At 31.2% G+C, this 22386-nt stretch overlaps 1 protein-coding gene across 1 annotated transcript in view; it reads right to left on the minus strand.

The window, feature by feature from the left end:
* Positions 1 to 247: 247 nt before the first annotated feature.
* Positions 248 to 22386, minus strand: part of MS3_00008682 (uncharacterized protein) — a 50998-nt gene continuing 28859 nt past the window's right edge. Inside the window, exons 2-10 of the mRNA XM_051217015.1 lie at positions 21407 to 21468; positions 18907 to 19035; positions 17140 to 17238; positions 14005 to 14087; positions 12454 to 12580; positions 9652 to 9747; positions 7622 to 7744; positions 5629 to 5793; positions 248 to 2983 (exon numbers count right to left, since the gene is read on the minus strand). Coding sequence (XP_051065645.1) covers positions 2858 to 2983; positions 5629 to 5793; positions 7622 to 7744; positions 9652 to 9747; positions 12454 to 12580; positions 14005 to 14087; positions 17140 to 17238; positions 18907 to 19035; positions 21407 to 21468 — 1010 coding nt within the window. The 3' untranslated portion in view covers positions 248 to 2857. The remainder of the gene's footprint in view (positions 2984 to 5628; positions 5794 to 7621; positions 7745 to 9651; positions 9748 to 12453; positions 12581 to 14004; positions 14088 to 17139; positions 17239 to 18906; positions 19036 to 21406; positions 21469 to 22386) is intronic.

Raw genomic sequence — 22386 nt, forward strand, 5'->3', positions numbered from 1 at the left:
CTATTTGAGCGTATGTTTACGTGTGCGTTTAACGCTTACTCTATTCGTCATACGTCTTCAGCCTGTTTTTCTTTCAAACCATAAATATCAAGTCATCTTTTATTAAACTGAGTTTGCACGTTTGCGTTCTCTGAAGAGCTTCTTTCCTATTACAATCTGTTTGCATTGACGGATACATGGGACGTATATATATATAGTTCTCAGGTTTATGCAAATTATTTAATTTTAACTGTTAAAGTTGACATCACTAACGGAAATAATAAGATGTACTGCTGTGTCTGATGATTTGGCAAGTTTTGAACATTAACTATATTTACTAATGTCAGAACAGATATGCATTATTTTTGCAGAGATGATCATTGTAGTAAAACAGAGTCCTTGAAATTTATATTAACTTAGAAAAGTTGTTAACAACGTAGTGTAATAATAAATAAGTGGAAAAGATTCTACTTAAATACCACACGATTATGCAATATAAGCTAGAAAGTTACATACGACCAGTATTTTAAAGTATAAGATAAGGGGCTTAATAAAAATGACAGACAATATTCGTACATATGTGTATTAAAAGTTAGTATTGTAGATAAAAGTGAAATTGTAAAAACTGTTTGTTATAAGTGTGTTCGAAATTGACGTTTATCGAAATGATTCAGGTCTTCTAGTATAAGTAGTAATAGTAATGAATGTAGTATTTGAACTAGCAATCCCAAGGATTTTTTCAAAATGTACTCTAATAGTCAAAAGTAGACCATTATTCAAGTAAAAAGTATAACCATTTACACATGTGAATTTATTGAACTGAAGTTAGAATAACGCGTACAATAATGTAAAAAGTTATCTTCGTTGGTTACAAACACAACATCTTTACAAAACAAAATTCCAAATATAATACTCCTAGGTTTAAGTGCAGTACAAGAATACTGGACTGCAGTTGGTTGGTCAGACTGTATAAATATCAACAAAGTTATTTTTCTAAAGTTGAAGTGCCAGATGAATTATTCAGGACGGAAAGTATATATGAAAGTACATCAATCTTTAGCCGTAAACAATTAGGGAAGTATACTCTCAAGAGAAATTCAATATCATATTTCGAACAAAGTATTTTAAAATCAATAGTATAAGGTGTATAAATTAATTCAGATATTGAAAATAGGAAGATTAACCAACTAGCTTACACACTAATTTTTAATATGGAATCTCTAAACATAATCTGACTCTAGAGTGCTGCCTCTTAAAATCACTTTTCAAAATTTAATGACTCAGACGCTCACCTTTAGTTAGACAATGTAGCATCACTAGTTGATTTCGAGACTTTATGGACTAATATATTTTGTACTAATAATGGAACTCGAGAGGAATTTCAGACAAATTCAGCGGCATAAAATTCGAATTTGAGAAGAACTCATTAATAATTGCATTAACAGATCGACAAACACGTACTTTGATCAAGAATCACACTACAGAAAATAAGACTCTTACGAAGTAAAAAGCGAATAAATGGTCTACTGTTGCACTCAGTAGTTTTCCTTTGCTCGTGTTACGCACCATTTTCATTTTTATTACTTCACTTATCATTTTATTTTGATACTATTGCTTTCCATCGTTAATAGTACTGTATTCTTTCATTACAGAATCACTTCATATTGAACTTGATCTAAAAGATAATCGAATCTAGGAATATTCTAGAGGACTTTAACCCCGGCCTCCATGAGAATCGTGTGTCATATTGGACAATGAATGATCTGTGTACTAATTTATGCCGATAATCCAGGGGAGTATTTAATGATGGGTTCTACATTTTATTGATGTCCAAATCTTGACGGCTGTACACATTTACTGAATTAGGATTTATTAAGAACGTCACATATAAATGAGGAGTAACTGTGAAAACTTATCTAATTCAAATGATGACTGTTAATAGATTTTCATGTAAATGAATAACGGTCACAGTTTTTAAATACTTGCTTAGCTACTTGTGAGTAGTCAGCTTGATAGATAAAAGTGACAAACATTCGAAGGTATTCAGTAAAACCAACGTTAATTAATTATTGTTTCTCTATACTACTAATAAAACTCAAAAATATAGATTTAAAAAGAGAGAAAATTTTTTTTCAAAAGCTTATACAGTTATAGAATACTTTCTGTAACTTTTTCTTCTAATAAATAAAATAATATTTCAACCATAGACATGTTTTGTACCTAACAAAGACAGTAGTATATTTGGGTTACACAAATATTTATGTATACCTCAGTATTCAAACATATGTGGATATACAATAAACATACATTTATGATGAATAGCGAATACTCCCCCCCCCAAAAAAAACTAGTGACATTCAGTGATTATTTGTTACTTCATTTACAGAATAAAAATATGATAGTTTACAGGGAAAACAAAGAAAATAAAATTCTGAGTAGTTTCAACCACATAAACTAAGAAGTTAGTGAACTTGTATTAATCCATACAAAATGATAGAAAGGCTTAAAATATACAAATCAGACTAGATATTTTATGGCATCATTTGTTCATTAAAAGTATCGTGATAAAAGGCGGTATCAGAACATATTTAGGTGTAAATGTGTTCGTTACATACTTGTACACACATATACACATAATGAATGATTGAATAGTACCGAAAAGTAAGGATCTTGTATTTGCACACACAAATCCATGTGCCTAATTAATGTTTTATCTTTCGTCTATTTTCATTCCATGTGCCCCAAAGTTTCAGACGAGTGTATCAAACACAGACTGGGATTTGAAGTGAAACCTGGAAATAAAAAATAAGCACTGTTAATAAGATTTGATTTAAATGTCTTTTGTGTATTTAACTCATTCACTTTGATTCGTTTTTCGTCAGAATTCTTCAAATTCTTTTGAACAATAATCTGTTTTAGATATTCGAAGTGGTTCCTCCTCATAATCATCGAAATTACTTGTGTCACCGGGCCCTTTACATGGCGGTAAGAATGGGGCACATATCTGAAAACGTTAGAAAACAAAGTTTTTAAAATATGTGCGTTATCATCATAAAAACTGTAATCATAATGATAGTTATAATGATAAAATAAGTGGGGATGATTCTGTGAATCGATCACGAAGTTACAAGGTAGTTTTAATGCATCAGTTTCCAAAATTAGTTGATTATTTTTACTAAGCGTAAGTATGCTCAGGTAACAAAGTGAGACAGAAAATTAAATGCATTATTTCTGGTTCAGATTGTTAAACAGCTCTTTGAAGAGATATGTGGAATAATACTTTAGGAAAAAGTGTATTCCGCTAACAATTTATAACTATATGGCGGTGACATCAGTTCAGACTTATCCACTAGTTAATTTTAGCTGCTTTTATTATTTAACTGTGGCTAAAATGTACTGAGCCATTGTGTCACTTAGCCTAGTGGTATTATCGAACTACTTGATTCCTTAAATGTACGATTTTTCCCCTTTAGAAATTATAATAAACCTACAATTTACGATGATGTCTTATGAAGTTTTGTTTAATTTGAAAATTATTTCTGTCATAAACTGATATAAGGGTAAAAACTACTGAAGACCATGTAGCTGCAGGTAGTTCTCTCTCTGTAATTTCGAGCTTCCTAACAATGGGCGATTATGACCCTTATTTCAGGGTTCCTAGGCAATAAGGACCCACGATACCAACAGTGGTCACATTCATGTCCTCCAGGTTTAAAGACAATTGTCTTAATCATTTATCTTTAAATCAAATTCCACTGACGAATATTTTCAAACATATCGGTGAAAATAGCATGCTTCATAATCTACACACTGTAATCCGTTTCTTGAAGTAATAGTTTATAAGACCAGTAGATAATACCTTTGCATATGGCACTTTTTAAGTTGTTGGAAATGAAAAGGAAGCCACATACAAAGGCGAACTAATAATAAATTTATACACCATAATATCTATACCTCCATAGTCTTAAATAAAAGCACTAAGTGTTGTACATAGATTATAAAACGGCAAGAATTTCATCTATTCTTTAGTAGATTTAGGGTTGTTTTAAATAAAAATAAATAAAATAATATGGTTTCTAAGATAATTATACTCAAAAAAAATATTAGTAGTTGCCATTCAGTTCATTTTCATTTAGATTGAAATGATTTCTAGGAAGGAAGACAGCAAGTTTAAAATCACTTAACATTGTGTATGAATTGTCTCCAAAATATCAAGCAAAAGAATGGTTGTGAGATTATTAGAAATTTTACTGACTACTATAAAGTCATACAATATTACACATTTTATTTCGGATAAATGGTTAAATTTATTTAATGCTCACTAATGGGAAAGGATCGATTTACCTCCGATATCAGAGCTTTCTATTAATAGTAGGTTGGCTTCGAATAAAAAATTCCAGTAAAAAAGGTATTCGGCGTAATCATTTTGATATAAGTATTAGTTAGTGATCTGAAGAAGTAAACAGGCTGAAAATGTTTTTTTGAGGATCAGTGTATAGTTATTTCAAGCCTCCTGTTCTTAGCACTATTGAGGATTCCCATGTGAGGACCAAACAGCTGTTTGTTCTTTTCGGTTTACAGTAATGGTCTAGCTAAGATTAATTCTTGGTTCAAATTATAAAAGTTCTACAATCTCCATTAACTTGGTTATACTAACAAGAATCATCTCTCTATATAAATAATGGGTCGCTAATTATAATCTCAATCAGAAGAGACGCAATCGATAAACAAAATTAGTTATTCCAATCCACCACTATTGTAAAACTTTGGTTGATGTAAATAAAGTTAAATCACATTGAACACTCCATAAAATTAAAATTAAACACGTAATGGACTATCTTATTAAGATACTTTGACAAGACCGGTAACCTTCTGTGATAACTGGTTACACATCTGTCTTGACATCTTATTATAATAATTTATGGATCGATTCTAAATGTCAAAATAGAACTTGTCTATGATTGTAGATTCGAAATATATTGTGTTCGATTCACATCCGTCAATTCAATCAAATCAGTGAAATACATGGCACTATATGACAAGCATGAATCAATTTCTTATTATGAACATTCACTAAGTTTAACCAAAGCTTTTAGGTCATACCATTACCATTTGCTTTAACTAATATCAGTTCTTCATTGAGATCATGGACCGATTGATGTTAGACCACCATTGAAAACCTGGAAGCACTGGATGGCCGTTTCGTCCTATTGTGTGACTCCTCAGCAGTGCGCATCCACGGTCCCGCCACCTCTCGTGATTCCAACCCAGAGCCTTCAATCTCGCGCGCGAACGCTTAACCTACTGGACCACTGAGCCGGCATCCAATGGTGTTAATGTCTGACGTCAACCAATCCACGAAATTGCGCGATCATCTTCCATTGTACTGAGGTAGATACTTGTCAATGGTGGTCTAACATCAGTCGGTTCATGATCTCAATCAAAACCTTAATAATCTCCACAACCCCCATATCCGTACTAATATCAGTTCTGTATGTCAAACAATCTTAATTCATCTTTTAATGCTGAACTGATTTTACAGATACTGTTCGTCATGGAAAACTGTACGGGTTGTGCACATAACCACCAAAGGTACGAAATGTATGTTGTAGTACAAAAGTGTTAGCAAAAGGAATAATGAATACCCACTTCTTTTTGATAAACTGCAACCCAATTAGTTGGCCGGAACCATTTATGACATTTGATATCATCGACACCATTTTTTAAATTACCGTAACGTTTTGTTAAATCTGTTTGTAACAATTGTTTAAGAAGATTTTTCAGATCACTACTAACATGTCCGGGAAATCTCACCTAATAAAAGTACAAAACACAAAGAAATTAAATTAATTATAAAATAAATGAATAAATAATAAGTTATACATTAATTTGGGGTTGAATAATATAGATTTGTTAAAGAAATGTTTATTTGTTTCTCAAGGCTAGTCAATCATCTAATCAGCATTCATCTAACTACTTAATAATTTAATAGCTATGCGGTACCAATACTTATTTGTTATTTTGGCGTCTTCTGTAAAACTGGTTTTGTACCAGTATCTGAATTTGTTCTGTTAGAAGTATGTGTCTTCTCAAACTATCCCAGACAAAAAAATAACTGGAAAGGTAATGACTGAATGAATTTGTGCTTAGCATAGCTGAGAATACAGATACTAATTAACTGAACTACTCTGTATGTTTGACTATGCTAATCGATGCTCAATAACGATATCAGCCATAGTCATTTTATATTTTATATTAAGCCGAAATGCAAAATGCTAATTATTAAGTATCAACTTGGTGACTTGTTTGTACCATGACTACCACTAATATCTCAAAAGCTGTAGGCTTGTCTCTGCATGAATCTGAAAGTGAGCTCTTAATAAATGAATAGAAAATAGGAAAAGTCTATATGCATTTTTAACCAGTAGACAAATTCAATGATGATCAATTATATCTAATTAGTAGATCATATAAGCCAACTTTTTTTGAATTATATTAATTATAATGATAGCTGATAAACCATTGATACAGTAGTTTGTGAAAATATCAGAAATGAAAATAAGATGTGCAAGTGTCAGGACATAGACAAATCAAGCTATCTTAAAGTTTTTACGGATTCTAATTATATTCATGATATGGCGTGAAGAAGCTTTTGTGGAAAATGGATGCTGAACAAAAAATTATCAATTTCCACATGTTTGTTTGATTACTTATTATTGTTTTTATTGTGATTGTTATTTTCAAAACTGAAATGTCACAACCTTCATAATGCATTAAGACGATAAGAAGTAAACAATGATAGACTGTTTATCTCTCAGGATAAACATTGTACTTTGAAGAAACAACCATGTTTATATACAGAAGCAGAATAATCATATTCTAAAACACAAGTCACATATGCCAACGTATACCGTCATATGATGGAGTTGTGTATATCATTATTCACAAACCACATGTAAATCGCATTAAAATACGCTTCGGTTGGAATCCTTGACGTAATTATCATGTTTGTAAGTCAATATACAGCTTATTATGAAAAAAAATTATAAACAATCGTGTTTGGAATAAATCAATGCTTAGCAGTGAATTCATATGTGTTAAGAAATCATCGAAAAGCATGTCAATATTTATATTGCCTACTGACTGTTATCTAGGGAACGTTCAAGTATTAAGAGTACCTTATTGTATTTTTAAACATCTTCGATGCGATTTAAGCCCTTTTTTATACACAAGCAGTTTTTTAAATTTGTAGAGACTTATTGAAGTGAGACCATAATTTATGGACGACGTTTAAGCGACGCTAAACTGACCTTGAGAGTGTCTATCTAATAACTAGGACCAAAAGAGGGTTATAAACCAGTGTGGGGAATTAGAATTATGATTTACAGTTGATGGTTTAGGCTAGGTATTAGATCTAGGGTTTTCATCACAAACTGACATCAGCTATATTGTCAAAACTCTATTTAGCCAAATGAATGGGTGAATTTCGCGCTAAAATCCGAGACATGTTATTTTATATTTGATTGGTCCATCCATAAATTATAGTCTTGCTATTATTGGTCATCCGAGTGACGATAGAAAGAATGTGATACTTTATTCTGAAGTTATTAGAAAGTATTAGTGACAAACACAGTAGACTTACTTTACCAGCAACAATTTTCTCATAAATTTCTATAGGTTGATCTGCGAAAAATGGTGGATATCCACAAGCCATTTCATAGATCAAAATACCCAGTGCCCACCAATCCACAGCTTTATTGTAGCCCTAGAGTTTCATTTATCGATTTATTCATAAATAAAGCAGTAGAAAAATGGAAGAACTCGTCAAAAAATTACATTATAAATCGAAATTCAGAACCACGAATTTTGGTGTTTGAAATATAGTGTTTTGGAGAACCATTCAATGTTCCTTCTTAAACTAATCATCTATGTTTGTAAACCTTGTGTTATCTATATGACCACTGAATTTAGATTTTCAACGGTTAATTATAGCACAAAAATACTCATTTAGACATGTATTTCCTTAAAAATTCGGTAAATAGGTGAGTATGGAATAAATAATGAACTGTGTTAATAGCGGTTCTACTAATTAGCATGAATTTCTGTCATTTATATGTTACTAAAAGATACTTATTTAAGTTAACTGTAAAAGTTTGCAAGAGTTTCTTTCGTTTTACTTGTATTGATAATTTTATGCTTCAGGTTGTATTTTTTGCAAATAAACTTAAGGGATGTGCATCAAGGTTTATTTCAATATATTTTAAACATCTTTAGCTTGCGTGCATACGTGCATTCTGTGTGAATTGCTTCGGAATTGCCTTAAGTCCAACTGAAGAGTCCCAAATTGGATGAGACGCGCATCCTTCATTCCACTGCTAACCAACATACATTTCTACATACAATGGATTTTATTGACTTTTGAAGTAAGTTTTATATTCAAATGGCATAAAAAGCGCATTATTGTACTAGACACCTTTGTCGACCTATAAATTAATACCACCACAATCATTTTTTAAATGCCATAAGTAATCTTCGGTTGTTTTAGTGCCTGTATTCCTGGTAATATCCCTTGGCTGATTAATTTAATAACCAATTTATCAAACACATATTACTATAATTCATGAATATATTCGACGTAAACCTGTCTTGTTATATGAAACCTCTAGACCTTCAACGGAGGTTAATAAATAGGTTTTTTGCTCAAAGTTGTATGAAAGTATATACCTTTTTACAAGCGGAACAAATCAAGCTATAGCCAGCATAATTACAAACGTTCTTAAGATTTTTTTGTTAGAATATGTTACACCGGAGTGTACTACTTTGTTATACTTAAGGTATGAACATAACATCAACCTTAATCAAGGCTAATGGGCTAACATTCGTGTTACAACATGTTAACAACAGTCAAAACGAAATATAAAGTTACAGAAAATGCAACAATAGAAGTATTTGATTTGTTCCATTCCCTTTCATAGTTTCCCAATATTTGTAGTATACATTTCTTAAAGGTCAGATAATATGATGGTCGTTACTTTGATCATTTATCACATTTTATGATTATGATAATCAAGAATGTTTATGGTTATCGCGGTTATTAGTTTTCAGTATTTTGTAGAGTTAGCAGAATGTTTTCTTTTAACTGTTTAAAATTGGTTCCGACGTGATAATTCTTAATGAACATAATACTACCGAAAAAAGATAATTCCAACTCCAGTATGCCTTATGATTAGCATCTAAAGCATTCAATTTCATTACTTTTTATTTCAAAAAATAAGACCTAACAAGCTTAAACAAAGGAAGAACGATAGTCTCTTCAGGATTGGTAATCGCGTTGGGAACAAGTGATATTGTAGTTGGTCTATAACTATCCTTTGGTGATCACTCAGTATCAACGACTAGGGATAAAAGAGTGTAGGTACTTTAAACTACAACAATGAGAATGAGATAATAATCAGATAGGACATCTTGCAAGAAACGTAATATTAACTTCATAAGACATATCTACGATCATGAAGCAGCTGACACCTTCTGGTATGCCTGATTAATTAGAGCAATAAGCAAATTGGGTCGCGACAACCAGATTTTGGTTAGTGTTTTATTGTCATGCATTTTATATAACTTAAGTAACTTTATCGCAGTTACAATCCCATGTACATTATAAATAATACTCACTTTGCTTAGAATAATTTCGGGGGCAAGATATTCTGGTGTTCCACATAATGTCCATGTTCGTCCTTTGATTTTTTTGGCAAATCCAAAGTCGGTAACCTAATGAAAATAGAAGAAAAGTACCTATTATATATATTTGTAATGAACAAACTCTTAATGTACGAAAAGATTTACTTCACTTTTTAAATAGCTTTTAAAAATTTGAAGATAGCCTTTAACGTTTGAATAGGTTGACAAAAAATTACCAATGACTACATTGAAAGAAGTCGATGTTTGGCAATGAGATCAGAATTTTAGGAAAACTACCTACATTCATTAAGTGATATCCCGTTTGTCATTGGTAGCAATACAACGGAACATTTCACGTTAAATCAAAATATAAACTTTACATTACTCAGTAGGCCATTTAAAATGAATAACTCATTGTATATTGATGATGATGTTTATTACTAATTGAAGTCAACTTAGGAACTGAGAATTCTAGTTTGAAGTTTTTTTAACCAGTATGTAACAACCAATGATAGAAAGTAATCTTTATTCAATGTTATGAATAAATTATTGTTTCATTTATGACTTGATTGTCTACTCAAGTTATATTTTCTCCTTAAAATGTCGTAGAAATATTTTTTGAAGTCTTTGATTGAGATCATGAATTGATTGATGTTAAACCACCATTGGAAACATGGAAGTACTGGACCGCCGTCTTGTCCTATTATGTGACTCCTCAGCAGTGCGTAACAACGATCCCGCGAGCAGGATCGATTCATGATCTCAATCAGAAACTTAACAATCTCCACAATCCTATACTGATATTTTGAAGTATTTAATGAATACTTGGTTATTAGTTTATTCAACTAGAAATTGAGTGGTGAAAAGAGAAAGAACAGCTCACTATTTACAAAAAAGTAATAGTGATATCTAAATAATTCTATTGGATACACTGATACATATATATTTGAAAATTATCTAATAAATTTGAAAGGATAATGTTAATTAGATTAGATATGTTGAAGGAATGAACTGATTCTATCATGTTTCTTTGTCATTCACGTTGCTTTATGCTGAGAAAAAAAGTAACTACAGTCTGTTTATATCAGGATAAACTAATTTATCAGTGCACCTGGTTTGTTAAATAGTCAAAATAACCAACAACATATTTGTCTTATAACATTTAAACTAATGTCTATATTCAGAATTCAATGTATTTTCTAATGGTTAATAATAAATAAAAAAGTAACAGGGTTGTTTTTTCTTTTAAAGGGAAAAGAAGTTGAATCAATCAAATATATTCAGTCAAATCTGCATATTAATCAGGATAACATTGCTTGATGTAGATTATCTTATCAAAGTACATTTATGGGAGATGACTTCAGAATATATAGAGGTTTCGATCTGAAAAACAAAACATGAACTTGACTGTATGACTATATGAGAATCCACTAACCTAGAATGATTTTTTTATAAAATGGACACAAAAAAATTGAGGAATCAGTTCATAACTTTAAAAAGGAACAATAAGCGTAACAGATATGTTAAAATCAAGGCCTTATTAACATTTCAGTGAAATACTTTTTGCTATGCTGAAGGTTCATCCAACAGATCTAATAAAGGGGTATTGAGAATGTATTCAGTATTTATTGATGACAAAGGTAACTTGAGAATAATATGTAACATGTAAAATGTAACAATTTTAATAGTTCAAACAATCTCCATTCACTAATGTGGATAATTGGAGAATATCATACCTACTATATCCAAACACATCTATAAGATGAGATTTGAACAAAGAACTGTTGCTTTAAATATTGGATAAATATCTAATCTTCCCTACTGAAAGTTAAATATTTTAATCTCTTTCTACTACTTTAGTATATGTTAAGAGATAATCTTAAAGAAAAGTTCCGTTAGCTAAATGATGCTGTCGATAATAACATAACTTATTAGTCCCTTTCATCTAAGGGTGATGATTTCAAAGGTAATTCACAGAAAGTAGAAAAACCAAAATCATCTAAATGCTTATTTATATCAAAACTTCGTGAAGTACTGGAATCTATACTGAAGCATGTACTCACTTGGTATTGTTTGGCTTGTATCTTCCCATTGATGTTTAAGACTGCTATTGATCAGTCTCTTATTGGCATATGTGCATACTGTGCGTATGCCTCGATATTACCTTAATTCATAAGCTATTTGTAAGCAATGATGGATATTGGCTAGCAGTGGAATCCAGTTTGACGCGCGTTTCGTCCTATTTGGGGCACGTCAGCTGGATGTACCTGCATCTCAAAGAGTTGATGTTCACTCTGGGACTCGAACCCAGTACCATTCGCTTCAAACGCCAAACAATACCAAGTGAATTCAAATTCACCTCGTTGCACAAGCAAGTGGCTATCAGGACTCAGTAGCTGAGTGGATAACGCGATGGCGTTTGAAACAAACGGTACTGGGTTCGAGTTCCAGAGTGAATATCAACCCTCTGAGATTCAGGTACATCCAACTGACGAGTCCCAAATAAGATGAAACGCACGTCCTGGATTCCACTGAAGCATGTACTGTTGATACCTTCCTCTGATACGTTAAAGCCTAAATTGTATCTTCAGTTTACTACAAACTGCAGGGGTTTTTATGGGTCTTCTAACCTTATGGAATTGATAATATTTGACTTATTGATTCATTTATTGGAAATGCAGACATTTAGCCAATACTTCAAATAATGAAATATATGATCATGTTTGTACATTGGACCTAAATAAAAGTCGAACTAATCAATTTTAACTAGTTTTGTTGTTTAATCATACAGCTTACTTTTAAATAACCATCACTAGCAATCAATAAATTCTCAGGTTTTAAATCCCTGTAGATTAAATCAAAAGAATGCAGATATTCAAATGCCAGTACAACTTGACTTGCATAGAAACGTGAATCTTCTTCACTAGAATATGAACAGAAATAGAGAAGAACAATTATTTAGTATATTTAATAAGTTCTTTAATAAAAAGAAACTGAACGTATTGTTTGAAGCCTTGTTGAAACAATTTGTCTAACTGATACATAGCATTTCATTGACTTAAACATATTCACAATTGTACATATCGGATGAAGAGGACCCTTTTTATAAGTTGGTGTCATTAGGTGATAGAGGTAAACTTCCTAGTAAAAGTATCAGTTCCTTTAGGGTATGAAATATGTCAGCTAGTATGACATCTGTATTTCTAAGTTTCTATCAATAGCCTCTAAGTATTTAACAGTTTACTCATAAGCAAATTACTACTTAATCGAACTATCTGCTGTGACCATAGTTGGAGCACAAATTTATACATGCAATGTTGATTATTAAGATTGATGATTTAGTTCAAGATATGAGGTGTGATTTATTTTATACTTTGAATAGTTTTGTCGATACAGAAATGTTGTAATTTTGTTGGAATAAGTCGTTTATACAAAGTAAAAACTTAGTAGTATTTATAAAGACTCACTACGTCGTGTTGAAATCGGAGAATGACAGTTTTAGGAATTCCTCTAAAATTATGTTGAACTATTGTGTACAAACAACTTGGTCTGTTTTACTGATTGTTCAGCTCTAATACTAATTAGTCATTATATATACATTCTTATTGTATAACTACTAAATAGCTAAATCATACATATTCATATTTCTCTTGTCATATGATTTTAGTTGACCTATTAGCTACTATTATACGACTTACAATTCTTAACTTATTTCCGATTTATTCGTTACACTATCTCACACTCACATCTACTTTTGTCTTGATCTTGTATAATTGTTATTTTCTGTTTTATGGTATAATACGGTCTGATTTGGTTGTATATGGACTGCGTATGTATGAAATACATGATTCATACAGTGGATGCTGAGATTGCGTTCTGGACTCAACAAGCAGGGCAAGGCAAGAAGAAATATTAAGGACTCAGAGTAGGCTCTAGGAAGCTCGTACCGCTTAACGCGTCATTGGTTTGGCACCAGGCTAAGCTCATATACGTCGGTGTTCTAATCGGCGTTTTAGTCATGTGATAATAAGCAGGGTCATAAAGAACATAACAGATGGGTATCTGTCTTTCGATAAAAATGGTTGTTCTTCAATGGCCATGACTTTTTACTAGCAATTATTATTATTTAGACAACTGAACATATACACATTCAATTGTTAAACTTATTTTCTAAAGATTGTCACAAAGGAAAATAATGGAATGTATTGAACGCTTCTCGAAATTAGTTAGTAACTAGTAATAAAAATGATCATGTTGAGCAGAAGTACTGACGAATTCACATTTCTAATTTGAGCTATATACAAATGAAAAAAAGTTATTATGTTACAAAAGCTTTGTATATCTTACCTGAATTTCCCAACTCTTCTTAAATAGGAAAACATTTCACCTCCACTGACAAACTCAAGTACCATATACAAATTTGAATTATCCTTTGATTTGGAATTTTAGCATATAAAAGAAAGTCAAATTTAAACAAATTATAGCTAAATTTAGGTTGAACTTCAATTATGTTAATCAGTCATCAGGATAGAAAAAGAGAAAAAAATTAAAATTTATATCTTAAGTTCTTTCATTCTAGTTTGTAAGTTTCCTGTAGTTTGCGTCCACAAATGTGGTCGTGATGCGACAAAAAGTTTACAACAAGCTATGAAGCTAGATGCCAAAGTTTTTCAATTTTAACTACAGATATTTTGTCATATACAGCTATACGTTTCTATTACTAGCTTTGCGTTAGTATTTTACTTTCTAATTGGTTGACTCTTCATGTCACTGTACTGTATCAGAAACTCTGGAAATCTATTTTAAGGTTAGTCGATAGGGAGCATCAAGTTATTACGTAACAAGATGGTTTTCGAGATGAAGTATTGAGATGGATGAATACTAGTCATTTGTTCGAGTACGAATCACACCATATCATAAACGAATTAAATTGAAAATGTTCATCATTGGATTTTACCTTAGTTGCTTAATTATATTGTGATCACCTCAACATATTAAGGTCTGTGGTTGAATCCTACTAGTGACCATAGAATTGTATTTGTAATGTGATCATAACTAGGAAGAAATAGCTGTTCAACAACCCCTTGTTTTTCTGAAGTTCTTCAGTTGTTATGTTTCGTAATAAATAATAACTTTAGATCATACAGAAATATACTGAATCTTAATTAGTTCTGAGACATAATTACATACTACTTTAATATATCTCAATACGAAAAACAATCTGAGTAGTAAGCATGCAGTTATTGGCACTATGTATATATGGATTCACTATTTTTAAGTATTTTTAAACTACATTAAGAATAGTGCCTAGAATGATATAATGACGTTTACGGTTTGCGATCTCAGCTCAAACTACACTTTTAACTTTACAAATATAATGGTCTATATTATGTTCTTTTCAATTTGTCACTGTAATGTTACATTCATGACGATGTTACGTTACTTTTTTTTAATTGCACTTTAATACATGTTGTTTTCAACAATTATGCTTGAATCTATTTTGTGTCATGATGAAAATCATTGGAAAATTGTTGTGTATTTTTTTTGGCATCAAAAACTTGGAAATCAATAAGCATTCTGTTTATTACAAATTAAATGAAAAGTAGCTAGCACTAGCCTAATAAATTAAAGAATGAACATTGTCGCATCATGAATTGCTAAGTATTCCAAAAGGTATATTAAATGACAATGCATAGTAATAACGAATTATTTGTTTAGGGAGAGCATTAATTTTTCGATAACTATTATTAGAAATAAATAATTAAATAACTTAGTATCAGAAGGGGTTTCGTGGAGATTGTGGCAATTTCAATAGTTGAGATCATGAGTCAATTGAAGCTAGACCACCATAAAAAACCTGGAAGCACTGAAATAATTATTACTATACTCTTCTTTTCACACAGGTCAGATCTGGAACGTTTATTAGCAATTGTTATAGTGAAGCAGAGTAAAATTGATATTGGTTATTCGTTAATTATTTGAAGGGATGACTGATATCTATAACATGTCTATTATCTATCACTTGTCTAGAGTATTCATGAAACCTGGTAGAAACTTTTTCCTATCCTTTTAATATACGCTGCTACCGCAGGTACATCTAAATCCATATATTAAACTGAAAGTGATGTTGGAGATGTACCGATCTACCTTTGAATTATCTAACGAACATTCAGTGTTGTATAGAAAAATCAACTTAGTAAGAGGTATATTTCTCCTATCACTTGTTCCTTCAGTATTGTTGAAAGACTATTGAATACGAAGGTTTTGCTTTCCGAAATACTTATACTAAGTTTCTTAAACAGATTTCTCGGTACGTACGTTTGAAAAGCAATAATCTGCACAAGTTCAGTTGGAAGGTACTTGATAGATGGTAAACATACAGTGAATATTAGTCTTTCATTCAAATAATTAACAAACAACCAACATTAATTTTACGTTGGTTCGATAAGACAACTGCTATCACACGTTTCCGTTCTGATATATGTAAACAGAAGAGGATCATGCATCGCCTCTCCTTACAATTATGACTATGATTGAGATCGAATAACCTTCTTTAATCAACTTTTCTCGCTCTCAACCTCTTTTTATCTCTTACATCTTTTAATCACTGATAACATATTCATTTCATTTTAGTTTTAATTAATACTCAGTAATTATGTAGTTATTAGCTATTTTCATTCTGACTACACATTCATTGTTTCTTAAAGATGTTTATTATTAATGATCACATTACTCCCTGTATTCTGTAAGATTATTTTCTCCAGCATATAAATAAGTATCAACCTTAACTATGTTTATACATTTTGTGTCCTGTTCTTCTTCTCATAACTTTTGTTCCCGTTTCTAACATCGATCTACCACCAAAATGATCATGTTAATCATTCTTTAATATAAACAATTGTTATGTTGTTTGACTCTTATTGTTTGCTAATTTTACCGATCAGATAACGAATACGATCGTAAATTTTATTGATTCAACAATGAACATGTAGCTAAATATGCACAGATCATTTTTATCAGGGTGAAAGTCACGTTCGTTTGAGGAAAAACTCAGGTTGTCATTAAAAGCTAACTAAAAACAGTTAATGAAAATAGTTTGATATCTATGTATCGAGAGTATTATGAAGATTATTACAAAGATTTATTTAGTTTTAAAGTGACATTCACTTTCAACCAACGTCTATTGGAACAGAATTCAAAATGATATTAAAAAACAACAACTAGGAAATCATGACAGTGTCTATCCACGACTTCATCAGGTTTAAAATCTAATACTTCCTAATTTTACCTATAAATATGACCCATTCAAATGATAAGATTTTAACTTTAATCATTTTCTTGTATAGTACAATCTCTATCTAATGTCATCAGTCAATGAACAGTAAGTTTAAAAACAACAACACATATTTACATATTAAACAAAATGTTGATAATTTTATTCATTGTAGCTAATAAGAAATTATTAGTTTGACATTTACTTACTTTAAAACTAAAATCCATACTGACAAGAAAAGGAAAATTGATTGCTTGTAAAATTTTTTTCTCATTCAATGTATGTTCTACTTGTTTGAGTTTGACAACCTGTGACAAATTTCAAAACAACGAAAAAAACATTGGAAACTATTAATACTACTTCACTTGTTATTGTTTTACTTGAAACGCGAGTCCTGGATTGCACTTCTAGCCACTATCCATCTTTGCTTATAATGCTTGTAAATTAAGGCAATATCGAGGCGAAACACACAGTATGTACATATGCCAATAAGAGACTGATCAATTGCAATCCTAAACATCAATGGGAAGATTCAAGTAAAACAATACCAAATGAATTAAACTTCACCCCATTGCACAAGCAAGTGGCTATCAAAACTCAGTAGCTAAGTGGATAACGCGGTGACGTTTGAAGCGAATAATACTGGGCTCAAGTCCCAGAATGAACATCAACTCTGAGATTCAGGTACATCCGGCCAACGAGCCCCAAATAGGACGAAACGCACGTCCTGGATTCCACTGCTAGCCACTATCCATCTTTTATTAATGCTACTTCTTGATGTTGTTGATAATGATAACAATATAAGTTGCATATATACTACAGGTTAGTTTAAATGAATTTTCAGTCGATACATAGATCAGTGGTTACAATGTAATGATTAGTCAGAGCTATCTATCAACGAAAGTATGATCTAGGAGAACGAAATTCTCTACCTGAGTATCAATGCTAGTTTGCAACGATCTAAAACTTATAACTTGTTTCTTAACGCCATGAATGATCAGAAACTCATTATGAAGACTTAGTTGATTATTGAACTAATCAGAATAGATGGAGTGACCGAAATGTTAACTTGTTTATATAATGCAGCCTCATGTCGAGTACATAACAGAAACCAAATAGAATTACAGTGAACAAGAAAACGAGTGGGGACAACCAAAATGTAATTGACACGAAATTACAGAGCATTTCACTAGAATCTGAGAACCATATAGTAAATCGTTAATTTGCAAAATATCAACCCATCGTCTCAAACTTGACTGTTTCTTTTGCAAATATCAATCCATTGTCTCATATTTCATTGTTCCTGCATTTTCCTACCAATTTTGTTCCGTTGCCGTTCTTTCCTCATCGATCTTCTATTGAAATACATTCTATGCCTGACCACCGTTATATACTACTTGTGTGAATATAAGTAACCTACACCACAAGAATGACCGACTAACTAACTACGTAGATACAGAAAAATATAAAAATTTCATTCGTCATATTTCATAATTACTTAAAATTTATTCAATTGTTGCTTGTTTGATTATTAGATAACGGGACATCATCATGTCATTAATGAACGTCTATATGAATTTAGTGGACAACAAGCATTTGAGTTTTTCGGTAATAATATGTTCCAGTGCCCACAGTGGTGATATACGTAAATTAAGAATCATTATCAATTGAACACTGTTCAGTGATTGATATAAAATTGATAATAATTTCGAAAGATTAATAGTTGAACTCGAGTCGATTGAAGCTAGATCACCATAGAAAACCTGTAAGCACTGAACGGCTGTTTCGTCCTATTCTGGGACTCCTCAGCCGTGCGGATTTGCGATCCTTCCTCGCAAGATTTGAACCCAAGACCTAACAGTCTCGCGAGTGAGCGCTTAACTATTAGATCAGCTTAAATTTATTTTAATTTTTATCAAGACAAAAATTTGATAATCAGTAGAATTGAAACATAGAAGAAAAATAGGTTTAATTACTTTTTGTTTTTCTAGAATTTTCATTGCATAATACATCTGTGTCTTTTTATCTTTCACTAACATGACACGACCAAATGATCCTGTACCAAGTGTTTTTATACGATCGAACTGATTCAAGGTTGCATTACTCTGACAAATGGAAGTTAAAATGCAAAAAATAAGAGAGAAAAGAAGTAGGATATATAACAATGTCCGTGTATTTAATAAAATATATTTCTCTATGGTTTTAAATAAATTTACAAATTTTAATATGAATCAAAGACAATAAATAACATTGTATATTCAATTAATAATAATTTTCATTCATGATGGAAATCTGTTCCTAAGTGACATTGTAAACATCATTTCATTTACCTAAAATATGTAAAAGTTATACAATGATGTCAATGACTTGTGAAATGTAAACGATCGTACATAGATTTATCTTAAAAATCTGTATTGTATTTGTTTATTTGATAGACCAATCGGTAGACGTTGGTTAATTTAAACATTTTAAGTAAAATAAAGTATAAGATATGGTCAGCATGAGTTTAAATAAAGTTAAACGAAAGTTATATATGAGAAAACTATTCTAATCTGGATTATTTTATTCAGGTAATAGATTCAAAAAGATTTATTTCTTCAGACAGTTATGATCACGTCTACAGCATGAATCATTTGTAGTGGTAATCTTTTTTTGGCTTAGGATATTTATTTTAATGTTGACGTGGAATTGTAATTTTGTGGTTGTTACTATGTGTTATTGTACTTTGTAGCCGAGCATTTATGTGTTTATAGATGAGTTGTTTGAACGAACTCAATGTACTCAATTTAGTAATATGAATGATATTAATTAGACATTTGTCCATCATATGGTCTATCTGAACTTACCATTAAGCCCCATTTCGTTCATGTAGAGTGAAATGACAAATTAATAAAGTTTATATGAACTATTTAACTTATTTCGCAGATACAGATTCATGTACTTGGCATCAAGTCACACTTTAAGTTTGAAGGTTAGTGGCGGTAGCTGCAACTCATTAGTGATTGAAAATCGGACACCTTAACCATTCAGCCACCTCATGAGTAGCAACTGATAACCGATATTTCGTAATTTTGTGTAAATACCAAGTTTCAAAAGAATGTAACAATACTCACATTGTACTGCTGGCATTACGGTCGTATACATATTGAATTCGGACTACTTAAAGTCCAAAATTAAGAGGTTTTTAATGATAGTTCTTGGAAATTTACAAATTATACACATTTCAGCAAGATGGTAATTTTTTGTATGTTCAGTTACAAAAACCATGTTAATTATTAGTTTTTGAAAAATTCTCTATTGATTTATCAGTTTCTTACAAGTGCTCATTAATAGTGACGTCGTTTGAGTTTCTCACCGCGTTGTGGGTTAAAAGAATGAAACGTCATGACCTAAGATTGATTTTACTTAAGAGTTATTAGTTTAATGTTTCTGAGTTAGTAGTGAGAGTTCTAACAGGAGCGAAAACCAACATTTTACTATCTCAGGTCTTACAGTACTTTAGATAAATAAATAAAAATCAAAACAAGAGGGATAACAATTCTGAGAATTAGAAATTTAAAGGTTTTCATTTTACCGCAGATCATATTCAAAACTAGATTAAATGGTCTCTTTTTAGCATATGAGTTCCTTAAAAGAATTCCTAGGTGTTTGAACTTTTAACTTTATTATAGCTTTTACTCAGTGAATAGTAATATTACTTATCGTATTTAAGTGATCTGGTGAACAATGTGGTGGAATCTGAAGTGTTGAGTATCAGTTTCGAAGATTGGTCTGAAAACCACCACTGGAATCCAAGTTCATTAATTCAAAGGATTTTAATTCGGTTACAATTCTAAATTTGATTTGTAAATAGTGCGTAATTGTAATGCCACTTTAGAAACTAGTGTCTTGAATAAACCCTTAAACACGACTAACAGAAATCTTATAATAAAAACTAAAAGTCAACGTAGTTTTCAATGTCAGTTGGTTTGATTGGAAAAACGTGGTTTTAACTGAATTACATATATTACTGTTTCAATTTGCCTGTATTATTTATGCGTGTATATAAGTAATGAACTAAATACGTTTCTGTTTAGTCGAAATAAGAAATACAATCTCATTCATAAGTTAATTAAGTTTTAGGTGGAGTTTTGTTCTTTAGGCTGGGTGGTTTCGTCAGAGAACAAAACTCCAATTAAATCATCCATCTGAGCTACAAATCTTCACCATCTCTAATTAAGTTTGACCGCTGTAGTCCAGGAAATTATCGAACTGAATATAAACTAATTTCTAAAAATGGTGTACAAAATTCCATCCATGAAAATGGGCATATTTCAATTAACCGAGAGTCAAATATTAAAAATAAAATAAAGAGATTCACAAACAGAATAGACAGAGAATAAGCTCAATATTTTAAATTTGTTAAATCATCACTATTTAAACCAATGAAACAATATGTCCTTGATATTCATCATTTATTCAAGTTTCATAACTCACTTGAGTTGGGTGTGACCATTTTTGTTCAAATACACGAGATTCTTTTTCAAGATAATCGCCAACTAAAATGTATCAGTAAACAAAAACAAAATAGAAAAATAGAAAACCATAATTTCAGTGGTTAATGTGATAAATTAAAACAAAATATTTAAATAAACAATATTGTTTTCAATTAGATCTTCATCAGGCTTTACTCTAATATACAGTAATATTTATATGCATATATGAAATTATTAAAAAAATCAAAGCTGTTTATGAATTAATGATAACAGTGGAATAAATTACATAAATAAATACAATAAGTAAAGAATACAAGTCGTTAACATGATGATAGGTGTACTAGTTGTGATGAGACTAACTAAGCACTGAATCCATGTTTCATCATGGAAAATAGGTCAATTACTTAAAAAATATAGATACTGGAATAACATTCATAAAATCTATAAGATTACGTAATGAGGAGTGTGTGGATAATTGAACAGTGAAGCGTATATTTAGAAAAAGAGGTGGGAGGGGTGATCGGCCGTTGTTGACCTCTAACCTATCATTGTCTACCTCATTATTTTGATTGTATCTCCCTTTGACTTGATTCTTCCTCCTATATTTGTCCATGATTTTTATTATTGGTTGATGGATTGGATCTATTTCGATGTGTTTATTGACTGCTGTTTGACCTGAGTGCCAAGCTTTTAAAAATTCCCTAGTGTTTTTGGAATTCCGCCTATCCATGATCTCAACATTCTTCCGGTCGAAAGTGTTTCCATAGTTGTCCACGTGCATTGATATAAGCATGGATAGGTCATGAAGTTTGACTGCTAATTGATGTTCGTGCGGGCGAAGATGAAGAGGGCGTTCTTTTTCTCCGATGTAGTGTTGTACGGAATTGTATCAGTTTATTTTGTAGATGTTCGTTTTTTCTTATTTGTCACATCGTCCTTTGCCTTGCATAAGATTGATTGAAGTAATCTTGCCACTTTATG

This window comes from Schistosoma haematobium, chromosome 6 (assembly GCF_000699445.3).
Source record: "Schistosoma haematobium chromosome 6, whole genome shotgun sequence".
Taxonomy (NCBI): Eukaryota; Metazoa; Platyhelminthes; class Trematoda; order Strigeidida; family Schistosomatidae; genus Schistosoma; species Schistosoma haematobium.